Source organism: Manis pentadactyla, chromosome 4 (assembly GCF_030020395.1).
Source record: "Manis pentadactyla isolate mManPen7 chromosome 4, mManPen7.hap1, whole genome shotgun sequence".
Taxonomy (NCBI): Eukaryota; Metazoa; Chordata; class Mammalia; order Pholidota; family Manidae; genus Manis; species Manis pentadactyla.
In genome coordinates this window covers 175,457,165-175,474,258 of record NC_080022.1, presented here as the reverse complement: position 1 = coordinate 175,474,258, position 17,094 = coordinate 175,457,165, and the positions used below count along the sequence as shown (strand labels likewise).

At 35.7% G+C, this 17,094-nt stretch overlaps 1 protein-coding gene across 9 annotated transcripts in view; it reads right to left on the bottom strand.

Moving 5' to 3' along the window:
* Positions 1-17,094, bottom strand: part of TANC2 (tetratricopeptide repeat, ankyrin repeat and coiled-coil containing 2) — a 376,540-nt gene that overhangs the window by 60,668 nt on the left and 298,778 nt on the right. For all 9 annotated transcript variants that reach the window (XM_036899778.2, XM_057501594.1, XM_057501595.1 and 6 more), the window contains one exon: positions 8,199-8,430. In XM_036899778.2, coding sequence (XP_036755673.1) covers positions 8,199-8,430 — 232 coding nt within the window. The remainder of the gene's footprint in view (positions 1-8,198; positions 8,431-17,094) is intronic.

Below are 17,094 nucleotides of genomic sequence, written 5' to 3'. Positions count from 1 at the left end.
GCTCCTTTGGGAATTAAAAAAAAAGTTTAATTTGAAGTCTGAAGCACTACATTGGACTACATGTGAATGTGTAGCGGGAAGGAAGGGATGGAGGAACAGAAAAAAGGAATTCCAACCAACTGACAGATCTGAACCAAGCGGGCTGGCTCCCCAAATCGTGTAGAACTAGTGGATTCCTAGGTTATACCTAAAGCACTTCAGTGAGCCCAGACTGCTGTGTGATCTTCCTGGGGGAGGAGTCGTGTGGGGGAAATACAAACACCTGCCACTTTTTTGTCCATTCCCTCCTGGACTCTACACTATCCTGAACTGCAAAAATCAGTTTATCTTTAGGGCTAGGCCGTAATAGAAGGCTTGGTGAGATTTCAGGCCTCCATTCTTATTAAATGCTTATTGATCCTTGAACTATATTGAACAAAAAGATTAAAAAAACCCCAGGATGAATTAATATTTTAGTATAAATGCATTAAGGGTAACAAGTAAAAGTTACTAATTAGTAGGACCTTATAGGCTCTGAAGGGAGGAAAACAGGGAGAAGAAAGAAAGAAGTGACTGGATGCCTGAAGTGAGAAACAGGTTATACCTGAGGAGGAAAAATGAAGATGAAGCTGCAGACAGAAGGAAAAGTCTGTGGACTTCTGTGCAAGATTGGCTCTTTTAGCCTTTAAAATAGGCAAAACTAATCAAAACTACTCATTTTGGTTTCATATTTAAAAAATAATGCATTTTTTTCATGATAAAACTTCAAATTTTCCCCTAAAATACAAGCTTTTTTTACATAAAGGAATTTTATTTCAATATACCAAGTAACCTAAGTCAGTTTCTTACAGAGTTTTAACTATTACTTTCATCTGGTGACTTTTTAGGAAGAGAAATGAATTATGGATTCCAGCTCTAACTATTAACATTGATTATTAATGAGACGGCATTCTAGATGATGTAATATTAAGACAAGACATTATTCCTTTAGGGAATCCAAAGAGTTAAGGAAGAGAGCGGAGGTACATGGAACTAATTGGAATTTACTCACACACCTGTGGACGCTTATGTTCTTGATTTTGAGGACCTTGGCTCACTTACGAATAACTGTGTCTTTAATTTCTGTACAGGAATTTTCTAATTGCTTCTGCTTGGTAGCTATAATAGTCGGATCCCTTACCACTGAGTGCCAATCACCTGGTCCCCCCAGGTGGTGTGCTGTGGCCATCCTGTACTTGTTCAGGAGAGCCCAATGCAGTATTTTCAAGAGCTGGTTGTTAAGCATCTGGTAGCTTGAAATTGGCCAAGGTGGGAATATTTATTCATACAACAGAAATCAGCAAATGTTACAAGCCCTCCTTCCCCAGCTGGCTGTTCAAAATTTACCAGCACCCCACTGTCTCCACCACTTCAATTACATCCCCTTTAACTCCACCCAGGAGTTAAGAAAGAACTCCTTCCTAAGAAAGCCATGATTTTCAAGTGGAGAAAAAGGCTGATGACAATGCATCTGTTGATATTTCCTTTGGGAAAAACATTTCAAACATACCCCCGAGAATAAAGATCAAGAACATGCTCTAAATTATGATGTAGACATTTTAATGAACAAAATAATTCAACTGCTAATAAATTTTCATTTGCATAAATGCTCAAATTATATTATTCATCCCATGAGAAAGCAGACAATACATCATTTATTTTTTTAAAAAGGGAAATACATGCCCCACTTAAGAAACTATATTGTTCTAAATCTTGGTGTTTTTTTTTTTAATTTTAATTTTTTGAGATTCCCTTCCTTTGAAGGAGTTACTTAGAAGTCACCTTTTAATACAGGTAATATGAGGTGTCAAAAAATATTTCATCTGTTAAGAAGGATAGCATGTTTATCTAAGAACATATTTTTTTAGGATTCAGAAGAATAAATGCAAAGAATTTCCAAATGGTACTGATATTGTAAAATGAGAACAATGAGAAATTTTCCTTACCTTTCCTAAAATGATGAGGTTTCTCAATTATAAATTTAAAAGGTGAGACTTTAATGATCTTTAGATTTTGCCTTTCAAATGCAACCAGCCTTCCAAGAATGCTGCTGCTTGTTCATTTTCAAACTTTTGTAGGTATTTAAAAACATACTGTGAGTGGCTTTTGGAAGATTTTACAGACAAATGACAACTGGGGACCAATAAAGGATTGCTACTTCATATTCTGCCACATAAGAACATCTGAGGTACAGCTACCATCACTCTCACCATTATTTCATAGAATAAAAAATATTTTTACATTAAAAAGGCAGGAGAGACGTAATCTATCTAAGCTTTACATTATATATATATATATATATACATATACATATATATATATATATATGCAAAACTACACCTATATTTATTTACATCCATACAAATTCTAGGCTGTTTCTATTTTCTTATTTTGTCTTGGACAAATGGAAATTTAAAATGGACTGGAGCTCAGGAGCCACTGTTCTAGTTTGACAAGTCCCTGGAAAGGTTTCCTAAGCTCTTTAACCCTTGTTTTAAATCTCTTGTAAATATATATTCACTAGGGATCTCCCCCTGCCCTCACTTACATGTGTACTTAACAAATATTGAACTGTCTTCCTTAGTAGCCCATTCTAAGACTCTCCCTAGGTGTCTGAGAAATAAGAATTATAGAGACTGCAAGACAAGAGGTGATAGTACTAAAGTCAGAACTGAATCCTAGTGCATGAGATTTCATTACTGCTGTATTGTACAGGAATAATAAAAAATGAAAAGGCTCATATCAGACATTTTTATTCAGAAAAGCTGCACATTACATGTGAATTACTTTGAGTTGTGACAATGGATTAGTACATATTGGTGGCTGAAGCAAAAGCTCACTGAGAAATGTCATAACTTTTCCACTTGTTTTATATATATGTGTGTGTTTTAGTTATCACACTTATAGAATCTTTAAGTATTGTGAAAAAAGACTCTCATTTTTAAAGAAAAATGGATAATTTGAAGTCTAGCTTCTGAATCTAAACTGAAAATCAAAAAATTAAAAAATTTTAACTTAACTTGCCTGGAAAGAAAACTCCAGCTACCTTAAAAAAATTCTGTTTTAAAATTAATGAGGTAAAATTTATATATAGTTAATTGTGAAGATCTTAACTATATAGTTTGATCAGTTTTGACAAATATATGTACTCATGCAACTAATATCCTGATCAAAATACAGAACATTTCTATCACTCCAGAAAGTTCTCTCAGATTCCCTCCCAGTCAATCCTCAAAGGGTAACCACTGTTCTGCTTTACATCACCGTAGACTACCTTGCTTCTTTTGCTTAACATGTTTTTCAGATTCATCTACATTGTTGGGTGTACTACTAGTTTGTTCCTTTTTAACACTAAGAAGTAGTCCACTGAATGAATATACTACAATTTGTTTGCCCCTTCTTCTGCTGATGGATATTCAGGTTGTTTCTAGTTTTTTAACTCCTATGAATAAAGCCGCTACAAACATTCTTGTACAAGTCTTTTGGTAGACATACGTTTTCATTTCTTTTGGGTAAATACATAAGAACAGAGTTGTTTGGTTATAAGGTAGATTTATACTTAGCTTTATAAGGAAATGCCAAGTAGTTTTCCAAAGTAGTTATACCATTTTATACTCCCTCCAGCAATGTATGATAGAGTTCCAGTTGCTTATCATGACCACCAATGTTTGATGTTTAACTTAAAAATGTTAACTATTCCAGTGAGAGTAAAGTGGTGTTTCATTGTGATTTTAATTTTAATTTCCCTGATGACTAATGATGTTAAATACCTTTTCATGTGTTAGAAGGCTATTTGTATATCTTCTTTTGTGAAGTGTCTAAAACTTTGGTCCATTTAAAAACTGGATGATCTTTTCATTACTGACTTATAGGAATTTTTTTAGGAATTATGGACGCAAGTGCTTTGTTTTACACACACACACACACACACATACACACACACACACACACCCAGAGTAAATTATTTTCTCCACTACTGTGATGTGCTTTTCCTTTTTCTTCGTGGTACCTTTTGTTGAGGAGACACTTAAAATTTTTTTTTTTTATAAACCAGTTTTTAAAAAATTAATTTTATTTTGGTATCATTAATCTACAATTACATGCAGGACATTATGTTTACTAGGTTCCCCCCTTCACCAAGTCCCCCCCACATACCCGTTCACAGTCACTGTCCATCAACATAGTAAGATGCTGTAAAATCACTACTTGTCTTCTCTGGAGACACTTTAAATTTTGATGAAGTACAACTTATTAATTTTTCTTACAAGATTATTGATTTTTATCTGTTAAGAAATCTTTACTTATCCCAAAGTTATGAAGATATTCTCCAATGTCTTTTTCTATTAGCTTTAGATATTTAGTTTTTATATTTAGGACATGATCTATCTTGAATTAATTTTTGTGTATGGTGTGAGGTAAGGATTGAGATTTTTTTCCCCATACATGTATCCAGTTGTTTCAGTATCATTTGATGACAAGAATTCTCTTTTTCCAAATTATCTTGGCACCTTTGAGGAAGTTTAATCTACAACATATGTGTGGATTTATTTTTGGATTTTTCCATTCTGTTCCACTGATCTATTTATCTTTCTTTGTGGGAATACAATGCTTGACAGTGGAGAGCTGGAGCCAGATCAAATTGGCAACTGCAAGCTGACTACTACTTTTCAGGAATCAAATCAGGATACACCCCTGGCTGATTGTTAAACATTTACTAGCATACCCCTGCCTGTCATGATTACTTTATCTTTATATTAAGACTTGAAATGAGGTACTGTTGGTCTTCCACCTTTTTTCTTTTTTAAGATTGTTTTACCTATTCATGGTTCTTTGAATTTCTATAAATTGTCAATTTTTACCAAAAAAAATCCTGCTGAGATTTGGATTTGGATTATGCTGAATGTGTAGATCAGTTTGGGAAAAACTCCAAACTACAAATATGGCATGTCTGTTCCATTTACTAAGTTCCTCTTTCATTTCACTCTGAAATATGCTTTGTAGCTCTCACTGTAGATATTTAATACATTTTTTTAAAGTTTATTGTTAAACATTTTGATGCTATAGGAAACGTTATTCATTTCAGTTATCTACTGTTGCATCAAACCAAGCTAAGCCTCAAACGGCTGGGGGCTGGAATAATCTGGAAGAAAAATTCATGTTTGATGTCAGGGGTAGAATGACTTGACGACCAGAACAGCCAACTGGAACCCTTATACGTGGCCTCTCCATGTGGTCTGTACTTCTTCACAGCACGGTAAATTCTGGGTGGTCAGGGTTCTCACATGGCAATGCATACCTCCAAAAGCAAGTGCTTTAGTGAACAAGGTGGAAGCTGTGTGGCCACTTATGACCTAGCTTCAGCTGCCACATAGCATCACTTTGTAGTACTCATTGGTTGAAGCAGTCACAAGGCTGCCAAGATTCAAGGTGAGGAGATGTAGATTGTAACTGGATGAGAGCAATGTCAAAGAATTTACAGCCAAATTTTAAAACTGCCACATTACTTTTAAAATTTCAGTTTTCAATTGTTTGCTGCTAGAACATAAATACAACAGATATTTGCATATTGACCTTGTAGCCTGAAGCTTTGCATTTATTAGTTCTACAGGTTTTTTTTTCTTTCATAGATTTCTTGTGTAATTCTACTAATTACACACTGTCTGCAAATAAAGACAGTTTTACCTCTTCCTTTACAATCCTTGTACTATCTGCTTGTTTGTTTTCCTATTCTGCTAGCTTGGACCACCAGTGAGTAGAAAGTTGCATGTAGAATGTAAGTAGTAAGAGTGAGGGAACATTCTTGTCTTGTGCCTGATATTAGAGGGAAAGTATTTAACATTTCTGTATTAGTTGTATGTTTTTTGGAGTTGTCCCTTGTTAGAGTAAGTTTTCTTCTATTCCTAGTTTGCAGAAAGTTTTTACTGTTAATTGTAATATTTTATCAAATTCTTTTCTGTACTTTTGAGAAAATTATATATATTTCATATAAATATAGACATATTTAAATAAAGATATATTTTCTTATTCTGTTAATATGATGAATCACACTGATTAATTTTTAAATGTTAAATTAACACTGCATTCATGATTGAGTAGGACTAATCAACTTGCTATTAATTTTTTTAGGGTTTTGCTTCTATGGTCATGAGGAATACTGGTCTGTAATTTTCTTTTCTTGTGAGACCCTTATCGTATTTCGTATCAGTGCTATGCATTGAATCTGCATTTTTCCCTCTCTTTCTTGATCAATCTTTAGTCAATTTAGTCAAAGGGATAGAATACAGAAATTACAATTATTATAAAGCATAAAGTACAGTTTCTGACATATAGTAAATGTTCAATAAATGTTAGTAATAAAATTTTAAATTCTTATTATACATAGAATAATGTGTTAAGTACCATAACTGAGATATAAAAAAAAAACTCATGTCAGTTTGGAAGGATACTGTGTCTTAGTAGAGAGGGGCAGGTGGATTAGCAGGTATCTCATGAATAAGTGCCGTTTAAGCCAGTCCTTGAAAGATGTGTAGAACTCTTGACAGGCAGAGATGTGAGGACAGGGAATATTAAGACAATGAAACAATGAGCAAATGTATGTTGGCAGGAAACTGTAGGGGAGTTTTTAAGGGTTAGTGAACATTTTTCTTTACACATAAGTTTAGGATTCATACAGATAAAAGTATGTGGTAAGGCTGGAAGTAGGTTAGATCTAGGCCATCAAGCACCTTAAATGCTAGACGAAGGAGCTGGAAGTGAATTCAGTAGGCAAAGGGAGTCACTAAAGGTTTCTGAACAAGGAAAATAAGTGATCAGAACAATGCTTTATGAAGCGTTATTTGAAAGAAGTACCATACAGTCTAGAAGACTGGAGAGACTGGGCAGATCTTACCCACCAGGTATGCCTCGAATGAGTTAAAGATGTGCTCAACGCTGAATTCCTTTAGCCCTCAGAGCGTCAGGGGCTTGGCACAGGTGTAGGCTCAGGTCCAGTCATGTCATTTTTTATCTCAGGATGTTATACAAACTTTTGCAATTATCTAAGTGTGTTAGGATGTGAAAGCAGCACCAAACCAGAAAACCAGGGAAACCACAAAGGGCAGTGATACAGATGTGAGGCAATGGGCAGGAGACAGCCTTGGGGTGACAACAGTAGGAATGAACTGAGATTAATGGATGTGAGAAACATCATGAAGGCAGAATTAACAGAATTTAGAGACTGAATGTACAGAACATATGATTAAAAGTATTTGTGGAGAAATTCCAAGGTATAAAAAATGCTAGGTATGGTAATATTAATAGGTAGTAGAGTATAGACAGAGGTCACCAGAGTTGAAGAGAAATTCTGATAACCCAAGTAACCAGCATGGAGGTTAAAATAACTGGAGGTGGTGGCCAGGAGGATGGGAATCCTAATCATGTTGCCATGTGAGTACTTCTGGGAGCCTTGACAGCGGCATGCAAGTCTCTCAGGAATAAACAGGATTGCTCAGGAATCTCATGATTGCTCAAATCCTCTTTGGCTTCCAGCACTGACACAATATTGTTAAGGGGATGGGCAGATTCAGGTGGAGGAGGAGACAGCTGATTTGAGCCCAGCCAGCAGCAGAGTAGCAGAGGGAAAAGGAGGAAGAGCATGAGCATTAGCAGGAGATGGACTGCATTTCATTTTTCTCCTACTTCTTAAAAAGATCTTAATACCTGTTAAGTATCTCTTAGGGACAACTGATTTTTAGTATATATAGAGTTGTGCAACCATGGACCTGTTTTCTAAAACGATTATTCCTCAACTGTGGAATAAATAAAAAATATCAAACATAAAGACTGAGGAGGTTACTAACCATAGAACTCCACAACACTGAGCTGGTGTTGTGGCTTTACAGATTTATCTGAACTCCACAGAAGGGACTGGCAGCTCATTATATTTAGTACAAGAAAAATGCATTATATTTGGAAGTGAGAAAGAGAATTTTTATAAAGAAAGGAGGAAGTAGCAGTCTCTGTAGGAATTTTCATTTTGTCAAGTAAAATCTTTTCTCTCTTAACTGTATATCCTGTAGGACATCAGCTAGGGAACATTTAGTTTTGGCAAAGAGATAAAAATAATCATTCCTATAGCATGCCCTGGGAGAGCTTGGGCTCCAAAGCCTCCACCTTTCACCCTCTTTACGTCACTTCTGTACCTTTGTGGAGATTCTCCAGGGGCTCTAGGACTCCCCTCCGGAAGGAGGCCATGGGGTCCTGAACACAGGACCGAAGGCTCAGCATGCTCTGTAGGTGAGGCTCCCGAAGAAGCTGCTCCCGATAGGCTGCCAGCTGAGGTGAGCGGCAGAGCAGAGCAGCAACATTGTGGACGAATTCTGGTACCAGGCAGGTGTAGGCATTATCTGCTTGGCAATAGTGATAGGCAACCACCTATGAAAGAAAGATGAGAATGCAAATGGGTTTATCAGTAGCAGGAGCAAGTGCCATGGCTATTACATGATCATTCTCCAGTATTTTCCGCCTCCTCATTCCTCCACTTTTCCAAGTAAAAAGAAAAGCTGCTCACTCAGAAACTGCCCAATTTATCGAAAATCTGAAACCTGATACAACATTTCTATGTATACATATGATACCATAATTCACAATTAAATTTATAAATACAAATTGAGTTTTCTCTCTGGATATTAAGAAACAGGAAGCAAGTCTGAGAATAAAGATTTACATTACCCTTTCTAATATTTTTCCAGCATAGGACAGTATAGAAAAGAGTCTGATCTGGTAACCAAATATTAGGAATAAGATAATCAGAGAAAAACCATATGCTAGTCTTAGCAAACATATCTGCTTATAAGTTATCACTTAAAAAAAATTACAGCTATGTTATAAACAGCCTTATAAAGAATAAAATAATTTAGACTTAAGAATTACCATTAAATATTTTCAGAGCACCTAGATACAGAGAGAATCAGAATTTGATGACAGAAAGAAGAAAAGGAGCGAGATTTTTGTTAGGTACAGGTCTTGGATTCAAATATCTTAGAAAGTGTATGAATCAGTATCACCCAGGGACTGGGCTGTCTGGCTGGACCCTGGAATTTTAAGCTCACTCTATACCTTCTGGTTGTTCTCTTAGCCTCAAAGGCAAATGCAGAAGGTGATTTAAATCTAGATCACTCTGTTGGCTCAGTACTACCCACAAAAATGATGGGATTATATATGCAGCACGAAATTAGCAGAGGAGAATCAGCTTGAATATATGGAAAGCACTTGGCATGGTGCTCAGCACAGAATAATGGCATATTAATGTTAGCTAATGCCACCACCATCATCATCACCTTCCTCCTCCTCCTCTTTCTTTCTCTCCACCATCAATGTCATCATTAGGATTCTGTATATTTCCTTTTTTTGCTACTAGCTTTGTACCTACACGCATCTGAAATGTGGCCTAGGCGCATTCATAGATACACTACTGGGACTCAAGCTGTTCAATCACCTCTTAGAGAACTGAGTCATTCTCTAATGGTTGTGCTTTGGAAAGACTCCTAATCTGTAGGTATGGCCAGCCTAGCTCCTTAACAAATGCTGGGAATGTTGCTTTTGAAAATAAATACCTGAAATCCTTCTCATTAAGCATAAAAAAAATTGACCTATATAGGAAATGTCACAACACACATAAAGTTGAGGATAGGAACTGTTTGTGAGTGAAGAAATAGTGTCTGAGCACAACATGGAACTGGAAATGAGAAGGTGTACTTAGAAAATCTGCACTTTTTTCTTTAGACAGATTGGTCATTGCTTTATTACCTAATCTCAAACACAATATAAAGAACGCAAAGAGAAAACTTGGCAGCAATTGATCTGTCCTCTCAATGAACAGTGAATGTCAATCGTTATGTCCACATCGGTACAAATCTCCACTTTATAAAAAGCAAACAGCAAGCCTCTGAATCAATATGAATTTTCATCATATTTTACCTCAATTGATTCCACATGCCAAGGCAAAGCACAGCTAAGCAAATCAGCAGTAGTTTACCCTTTACCTAAAGTAATGGGATGTAAGTTTGAAGATAAAAATTCTGAAATTTAGGAAGAGGTTTCTTTTACTGATTTCATTAAGAATGATCTGTGCTCTGTCTGAATGAGGTTTTATCTAGCAAAGGTCATTGCTCAAGCTGCTCCTTCTGTAGCTGCCTTTCTTTTAACTTAAAGTATTTCTTTGGCACTCCAAATACAAAGTCTCAATTCCTTTGCAGAATTCAGGCAACATCTTCATGGAATTTGCACTCTGATTCAAAATAGGTTACTTACCAGACATTTCAAAGTTGTTATATAGTATGTATAAATACAAACAATCTTGTCAAAAACATTTGGTACTCCCCCCAAACTGCCTACTGACATTATCTACAATTTTCCTATGTACACTAATGGGAAACAAGTCTGGGAATGTGGATTTCTTCTGCAGTTTCTCATTGTGTCAGTGTTCTGGGGCGAATATTTGATTGCTACATGAAGCTCTGAGGAAGTCATCACGGCCACCCGTACTCAGTTACTATTACTCCAATTTCTTGAAAATGGTTCAGAATTAATCTATCCCCAGTAAATCAGCAGGTACAACCCTTTCTTCTTGGTGAATTCTTGTCTCTCAAAATGACTTGGCAAAATTTCATTTTCAGCTATGTCTTTCTTATATTATTATTATATTTTATATCCCAAGTTTTTCTTATGTTGAATCCTTACATTTTTATTGAAGCAGTTCTATCCAGAATATATCTGATAGGACCAGAACTGTAGTAATTCTTAGAAAAGACAATGAGAAAATTTTAGATTACTCCTGTGAGGTAAGAAAGGAAGGATTTATTTGTTGGCTACAGACACAAGAGAAAAGACTAAAACTCAGTATTAGCTTTGGGTATAAAAAGCTTTTGACTTAATGCTGTACATAAGACATGATAAAACTGAGCATAAGCTTCATCAAAGGCCCTAATTAATGACTGAGTAGCAGCAAATCTGTCAGACTTGTGTTAACAGACCCAGGTCTTCGTTCTCCAAAGACCACTTTCTATTTCAAATGAACAATCTGTGACAGGAATAAGTGAATCTCACATAAAGAAAGGCAGCTTTGAATATCTGGAATTCACTTGGATATAAACATTTAATTTCTATCATAACTGGCATTTGTACCATTTAAATTCTAACGCTGTGACTGCCCTTCCTTCAGTCTGCTCTCATATACTTATTCCATGTCTCCTTTCCACCACTGCTTGAACGCCTCACCACCACCTGATTTCCTACTCAGCACATCCTCCCCAACACTTTAGTTTGGCCTTCAGTGTTTCCACAGGACCGCCGTTCAGCATAAAGAACAACTTTCTCTCTTCTTCCTCCTGCTCTCAGCAAAGGCTCTGATCCTCACCCTGAGACTGAAAGCTAAGAATAGCTTCTAGACTTGGGTCTGCCTCAGTAATTTTCCAGCTTGGAGCTCTACCTTTTTTTATGGCAGTAGGACTTTTATTTGTTCTTTTTTAACTTTTTATTTTTAACTAATTTTAGACTTACAGAAATGTTGCAAAAGTAGTACACACAGTTTCTGTATATCCCTCACCAAGCTTCTTTTTTATTAACATCTTACATAATCATGGCAAAATTATCAAAACCAGGAAATAACCTTGGTACAATACTATTAACTAAAGGCATTATTCATATTTTACTAGTTTCCCACTAATGCCCTTTTCTGTTCCAGGATTCTATCCAGGACCCCACATTGCATTATGTTGTTATTTCACCTGAGACTCCTATAGTTGTTAAGAGCTTTTGTCTTTCATGATCTTGACACTTTTAAAGAATACTCATCAGTTATTTTGTTAAAGGTCAATTTGGTTTTCTTTGATGTTCTCCTCATAATCCAACTGAGACTTTTTGGCAAGAATAGAGCACTGTGCCCTCAGTGGATCATACCACAGGCTTCACAGTGTTGACATGTCTTGTTAATGGTGATTCAGACCTTGATCACTTGGTTAAGGTAAATGTTTCTGCCAGGTTTCTCTACTGTAAAGTTACTCTCTTTCTCTTTGTAGTTAATAAATATCTCGGGGGAGATACTTTGAGACAATGCAAATCCTCTTTCTTCTCAAATCTTTGCCCCCTGACTATAGTATCCATCAGTAGGTTTTGTCTGCAACAATTACTGCTGTGGTGCTTGCCTAAAAGTGACTTTCTATTTCCTCTTTCCTTCTACATTTATTAATTGGAGCTCTACTGGAAGAAAGAGCTGTGCCTTCTGCCTGATTTATTTATTTATTTGATTTTAATAAAAATGGACTTATTTTATTTTACTGATTATAATCCAATACTGTATTTATTTTGTTGCTCAATATGTTCCAGCTTTGGTTATTAAGATCTCCTTCAGGTTGGGGTCTGTGTTCTTTCCAGCTCCCATCTTTTTGAAAGCATTTCCTTGCTTTCTGGAACTACCAGATGTTCCAGCTCATCTTGTATTTACCCTGCTATAGACCTAGCACCATTTACTTCCCCAGAGTCCTGGTTTCTTTTGTTGGAGAATGGTGTTCAGAAAAGAAGATCTGAGTAGTAAGCGTGCTATGGCTGTTGAAGTGTTACTGCTTTTGGGCTCTTTCAGTGGACAAAGCAAGTAAATGCATGTATGTATACTAACTCACATATAAACATCTATATTTCTTTATCTCTCTCTATATTTATCTATATCTATAGGTATATCTTTAGATATAAATATATGTAAGTATATAATGATACCTCAGATTTCAATCCAGTACTATCTGGCATATTTTAGACTTCCCTTTCCTCATCTGTAACTTCTTTCTCCAATAATGAGAAACCTGGTTATGTTATTTACAATACATGTACTTATTCAATCAATACATGAAGGATTTTCAGAATCGCTAATACATACTCCTATGAGAAACACATTTATTAATTAGATTACAGCATTTATGCACAGTTCTTTTTGTCTTACGCTTTTATAGTTTTCAGTTAAGAAAGTTTTTAACTTAATTTCTTTTCTCTGCCTTCCTCAGTGTGATCATATTATTTATTTGTAATACAGTTAGGTTCATTTGTAAATGTTTGCATTCTATATTAGGATTTCCCCCCATATACTGGTTGGTTTTAGTTATTTTTTGGGTATGTGGAACATTACTATGTTTCTAAGAGTCAGAGTTACACAAGATATATTCAAAGTGTCAATTGCTTTTCATCTCTGTACCCCATTCCCATTATCCACTTCCTGCCATTCCTTCCCCACCCACCTGCTTTATGGAACACATCTCTTCTCTTTTTGGTGGATGGATTAGCCTTCCTGTATTTCTTTTGCACAAGTAAACAGATACATATGTATTTTCTTACATCCCTTTTTTTTCTTTTTACATGAAAGTCAGCATTCTATGGATACTCTTTTTCCTCCCTATCCGACAGTACATCCTGAAAATACCCAAGATAATTACTGATATAAAAGAATTGATACTGGACTTTGTCTATCAAATCAAGAGAGGTTTTTAAAGGAATCTTTTTAAAAACTGAAATATCACTGATACTTTAATAAAACTAATCTTTTATTGGTTTCAAGTATACAGGACAGTGGCTCGACAGTTACCTACATTATTAAATCTTTACCCCCACTAATGTGTTTACTATCTGTCAACATAGAAAGATGTTACAGAATCACTGACTATATTCTCCATGTTGTACTACTACCCCTGTGATCAACTTATATTATGATTGAGAATTTTTGTGCCATAAAGGACACTTTCAATTCTCATATATTAGCTTACCTCATCAAAATACTACTTGATTTGAAAATCTTATTGAAAAGGTAATTTCTGCTTACTGGTTTGTTATAGACAAGAAGCAGGACTGCTGGCTTCTGCTCTATGCTTCTACAGCACGACCTTGCATATGTGAACTGTAACATGTGGCGCAATTACTGGGATAATATTCAGTTTTAGTCTAAGAGGCCAATTCTTTTTTTTTTTTTATTGAAGGGTAGTTGACAACAGCATTGCATTACATTAGTTTCAGGTGTACAACACAGCGACTCAACATTTATATACATGATATTTCTAGGTACCAGGTATCACCATACCAAGTTGTTACAATATTTTGACTATATTCCTTATGCTATACATTACATCCCGGTTACTTATTTATTTTACAATTGGAAGTGTGTTTATATATATATATATATATATATATATATATATATATATATATATATATATATATTGTGAGGGCATCTCTCTGTATAGGGGGGTCAATACTCAATGCACAATCATTAATCCACCCCAAGCCCAATTTTCGTCAGTCTCCAATCTAAGAGGCCAATTCTTGTACAATGTTTAGTAAGAACTTAAAAAATATCCTATGTTTAGGTACAAACAGATGTATTTATATTTTGCTTAAGAAAGAAATGTTCAAGTAGTGATTTTACAGTATCTTACTACGCAGATGGACAGTGACTGTGAAGGGGTATGTGGGGGGGACTTGGTGAAGGGGGGAGCCTAGTAAACATAATGTTCTTCATGTAATTGCAGATTAATGATACCAAAATAAAAAAAAAAAAAAAAAGAAAGAAATGTTCATGGAATCTAAAATATGTTCCTTGAGTAAGTATAAATAATCACTAATTTCTTACTAATAATATCTAATATATTTCAAATATTGAACATAAATATAAATTCTAATTGGGCTATTTCTTACACAGTGTTTAATATAAATTAAAAAATATCCCATCTCTAGGTGCAAAAAAGACTTATGTTTTGCTTAAGGAAGACACAATCATGGAATTTTAAATGGGATCACTTCTCAAGTGAGTGTAGTCGCTAATTTTCTACTAATAATATGTAACATTTTCCAAATATTGAACATAAGCATCATAGGACTTTTTCTCTTGATGAGAATAAGAAGTGACACCTTGGGGAGACTTAATTCTCTGAGCTCTTTTTAGGACTCATTGCCACCTGACATGTTACATATTTGTTTATTGGCCTTCTCCCACCACGAGAATGTGGGCTACCTAACAGCAGGGACTGTGTCTGTTCTGTTCACTGCTTTAACTTCAAACTTGTATTATAGGTGTTGCAAAAACACATTCTACACGAATAAATGAATGGGTGTGATGACAGAAGCTCTTCAGCATTCATGTATTTCTTTTCCAAGTCATCTATTATTTCTAATAGTTTAGAATTTTTTTCTGAATGTTTATTTTCAATGATGTTCTACCTGTTAACACACAATCTTTTAAGTTGAACATTTCTGATTTTTAAAAATTGAAGTATAGTTGATATGCAATCTTATATTGGTTTCAAGTATACAACACAGTGGCTCAGCAGTTACCCATGTTCTTAAATCCTCACCCCCATTAGTGCAGTTACTATCTGTCACCATAGGAAGATGTTACAGAATCACTGACTATACCCTCCATGCTGTACCACCATCCCCAGACATGTTTGATTTGGCTCATGTAATGCCAGCTCACGTAGTGTTCTTAAAATTTTTGAATTTGTTGTCAGCATCAAAACACTGGGACATTTCACATAAACATCTGGATTCCTAGATTTTGGGGAAGAATTTGGCAACACTGGATATGGCTGGAAAGCTGAGTGGTGGTGGCACTAACTTTCCCTGTCTCTGGTCCTCCCTGCTGTCTGTCACCCACCTCTCAACCCTGTCTGAGTGAGTGTTGGTTATCAGCTGTCATTGAGTATGTGCTGCCATTTCCTTATAAGTCTGAACAGCAGTACTGAATATTGCTCTGTCGATTTCTAACTATGTAACCTTGGGTAAAAGTCTTAATGATCTGAAAAACAGGCCTCATGATTATATGTGCTTCAAAGGGGTGTTGAGCATTCATGTATTTCTAAGATGATTCTTATTCTGATTGTTCTAAAGAAAAGACTTAAGCCAGTTTACATGGAATACTTAAAAACAGAGATGTCTTTTAAAGTTGCACTGAGTTAGCAATTACTGTGAAAAAAAATCTCAGATAGCTTTCAGAAGTCCACTTAAAAATAGGTGTGTAGGTGTGTACCAATAAGTCGGAGAATTAAAGGTGAGGTTGGGGGAAATATGCTCCTTCAGGCTCTGAGCTGCACTGGACTTCTACAAAGAAATTAGAACCTCATGATGCTGCAGATGACTCCCTGTTCCTCACTGCTAATTAACCAAGATAAGAGACTTCTTTAAATTTTGTAGAGAGACATTTTGTACTCTGTTCTCTGGAAAATCCTCAAAAAAAAAAAAAAAGAAAAAGAGGAGAATAAGAAATAGAAATGCAAACTCCATCTATGGATATCTATAATCTCAGATTATAATACATGAAGATGGAAATGGATATAGGATTCATAAGTGACTTTAGCAGATAGAAGGTGGCAAACCAAATGCCTTTTAGGGGTTATCACAACAGGAGGAAACCAAATCATCTGTAAAACCCCAGAAAAGCATAGGAGTTAGAAGCACCAGGTACTGTGGAAGATAGGGTTAAGGAAGGGAGTTGAATGCAAAAACCATTTGAAGTTTATATAAAGAGCAGTTAGATCCTCAGAGAGCCATCCCCACCCTCCTTACCAAGTGAATGCCTTCCCAAACACCTACAGGAAAAAGAATTGTATTCCCTAGAGAAACTAAACTGGAGAGAATCTGGACTTAGGGACATCAGACAGAGTAGGTAGGATCAGGTATAGGGCTGATAACAAGGGGCTTAAGTGAAAGTGTGCATGCTGAACAGTGCAATTCCAGCTCCCTTCTCCAGCTTACTCCAGAATGCTGGCACCCAGGCAGAAAAACCCTCCAGGACGGAGACTGGTAGATTCTTTGCTAGAGAAGATGAATAGCAAGAGAAAAAAAACTTATAGACACCAACTTTTAGGTATTTCCAATAAAAGTTGGTAGGGCATCTTAATACCCTATATATAGTTAAGCTCTCTATACACACAAGCTTCCAATCAGTTTTTCAGTGCCTAACAAAGAAGAGATAAGAGAAAATACTGCACCCATAAAACAAGAACAGGATGCTATAAAAAAGAAGGGAACAATGCAGGGTGGGGGAATGAGAAGAGCTATTGGAAA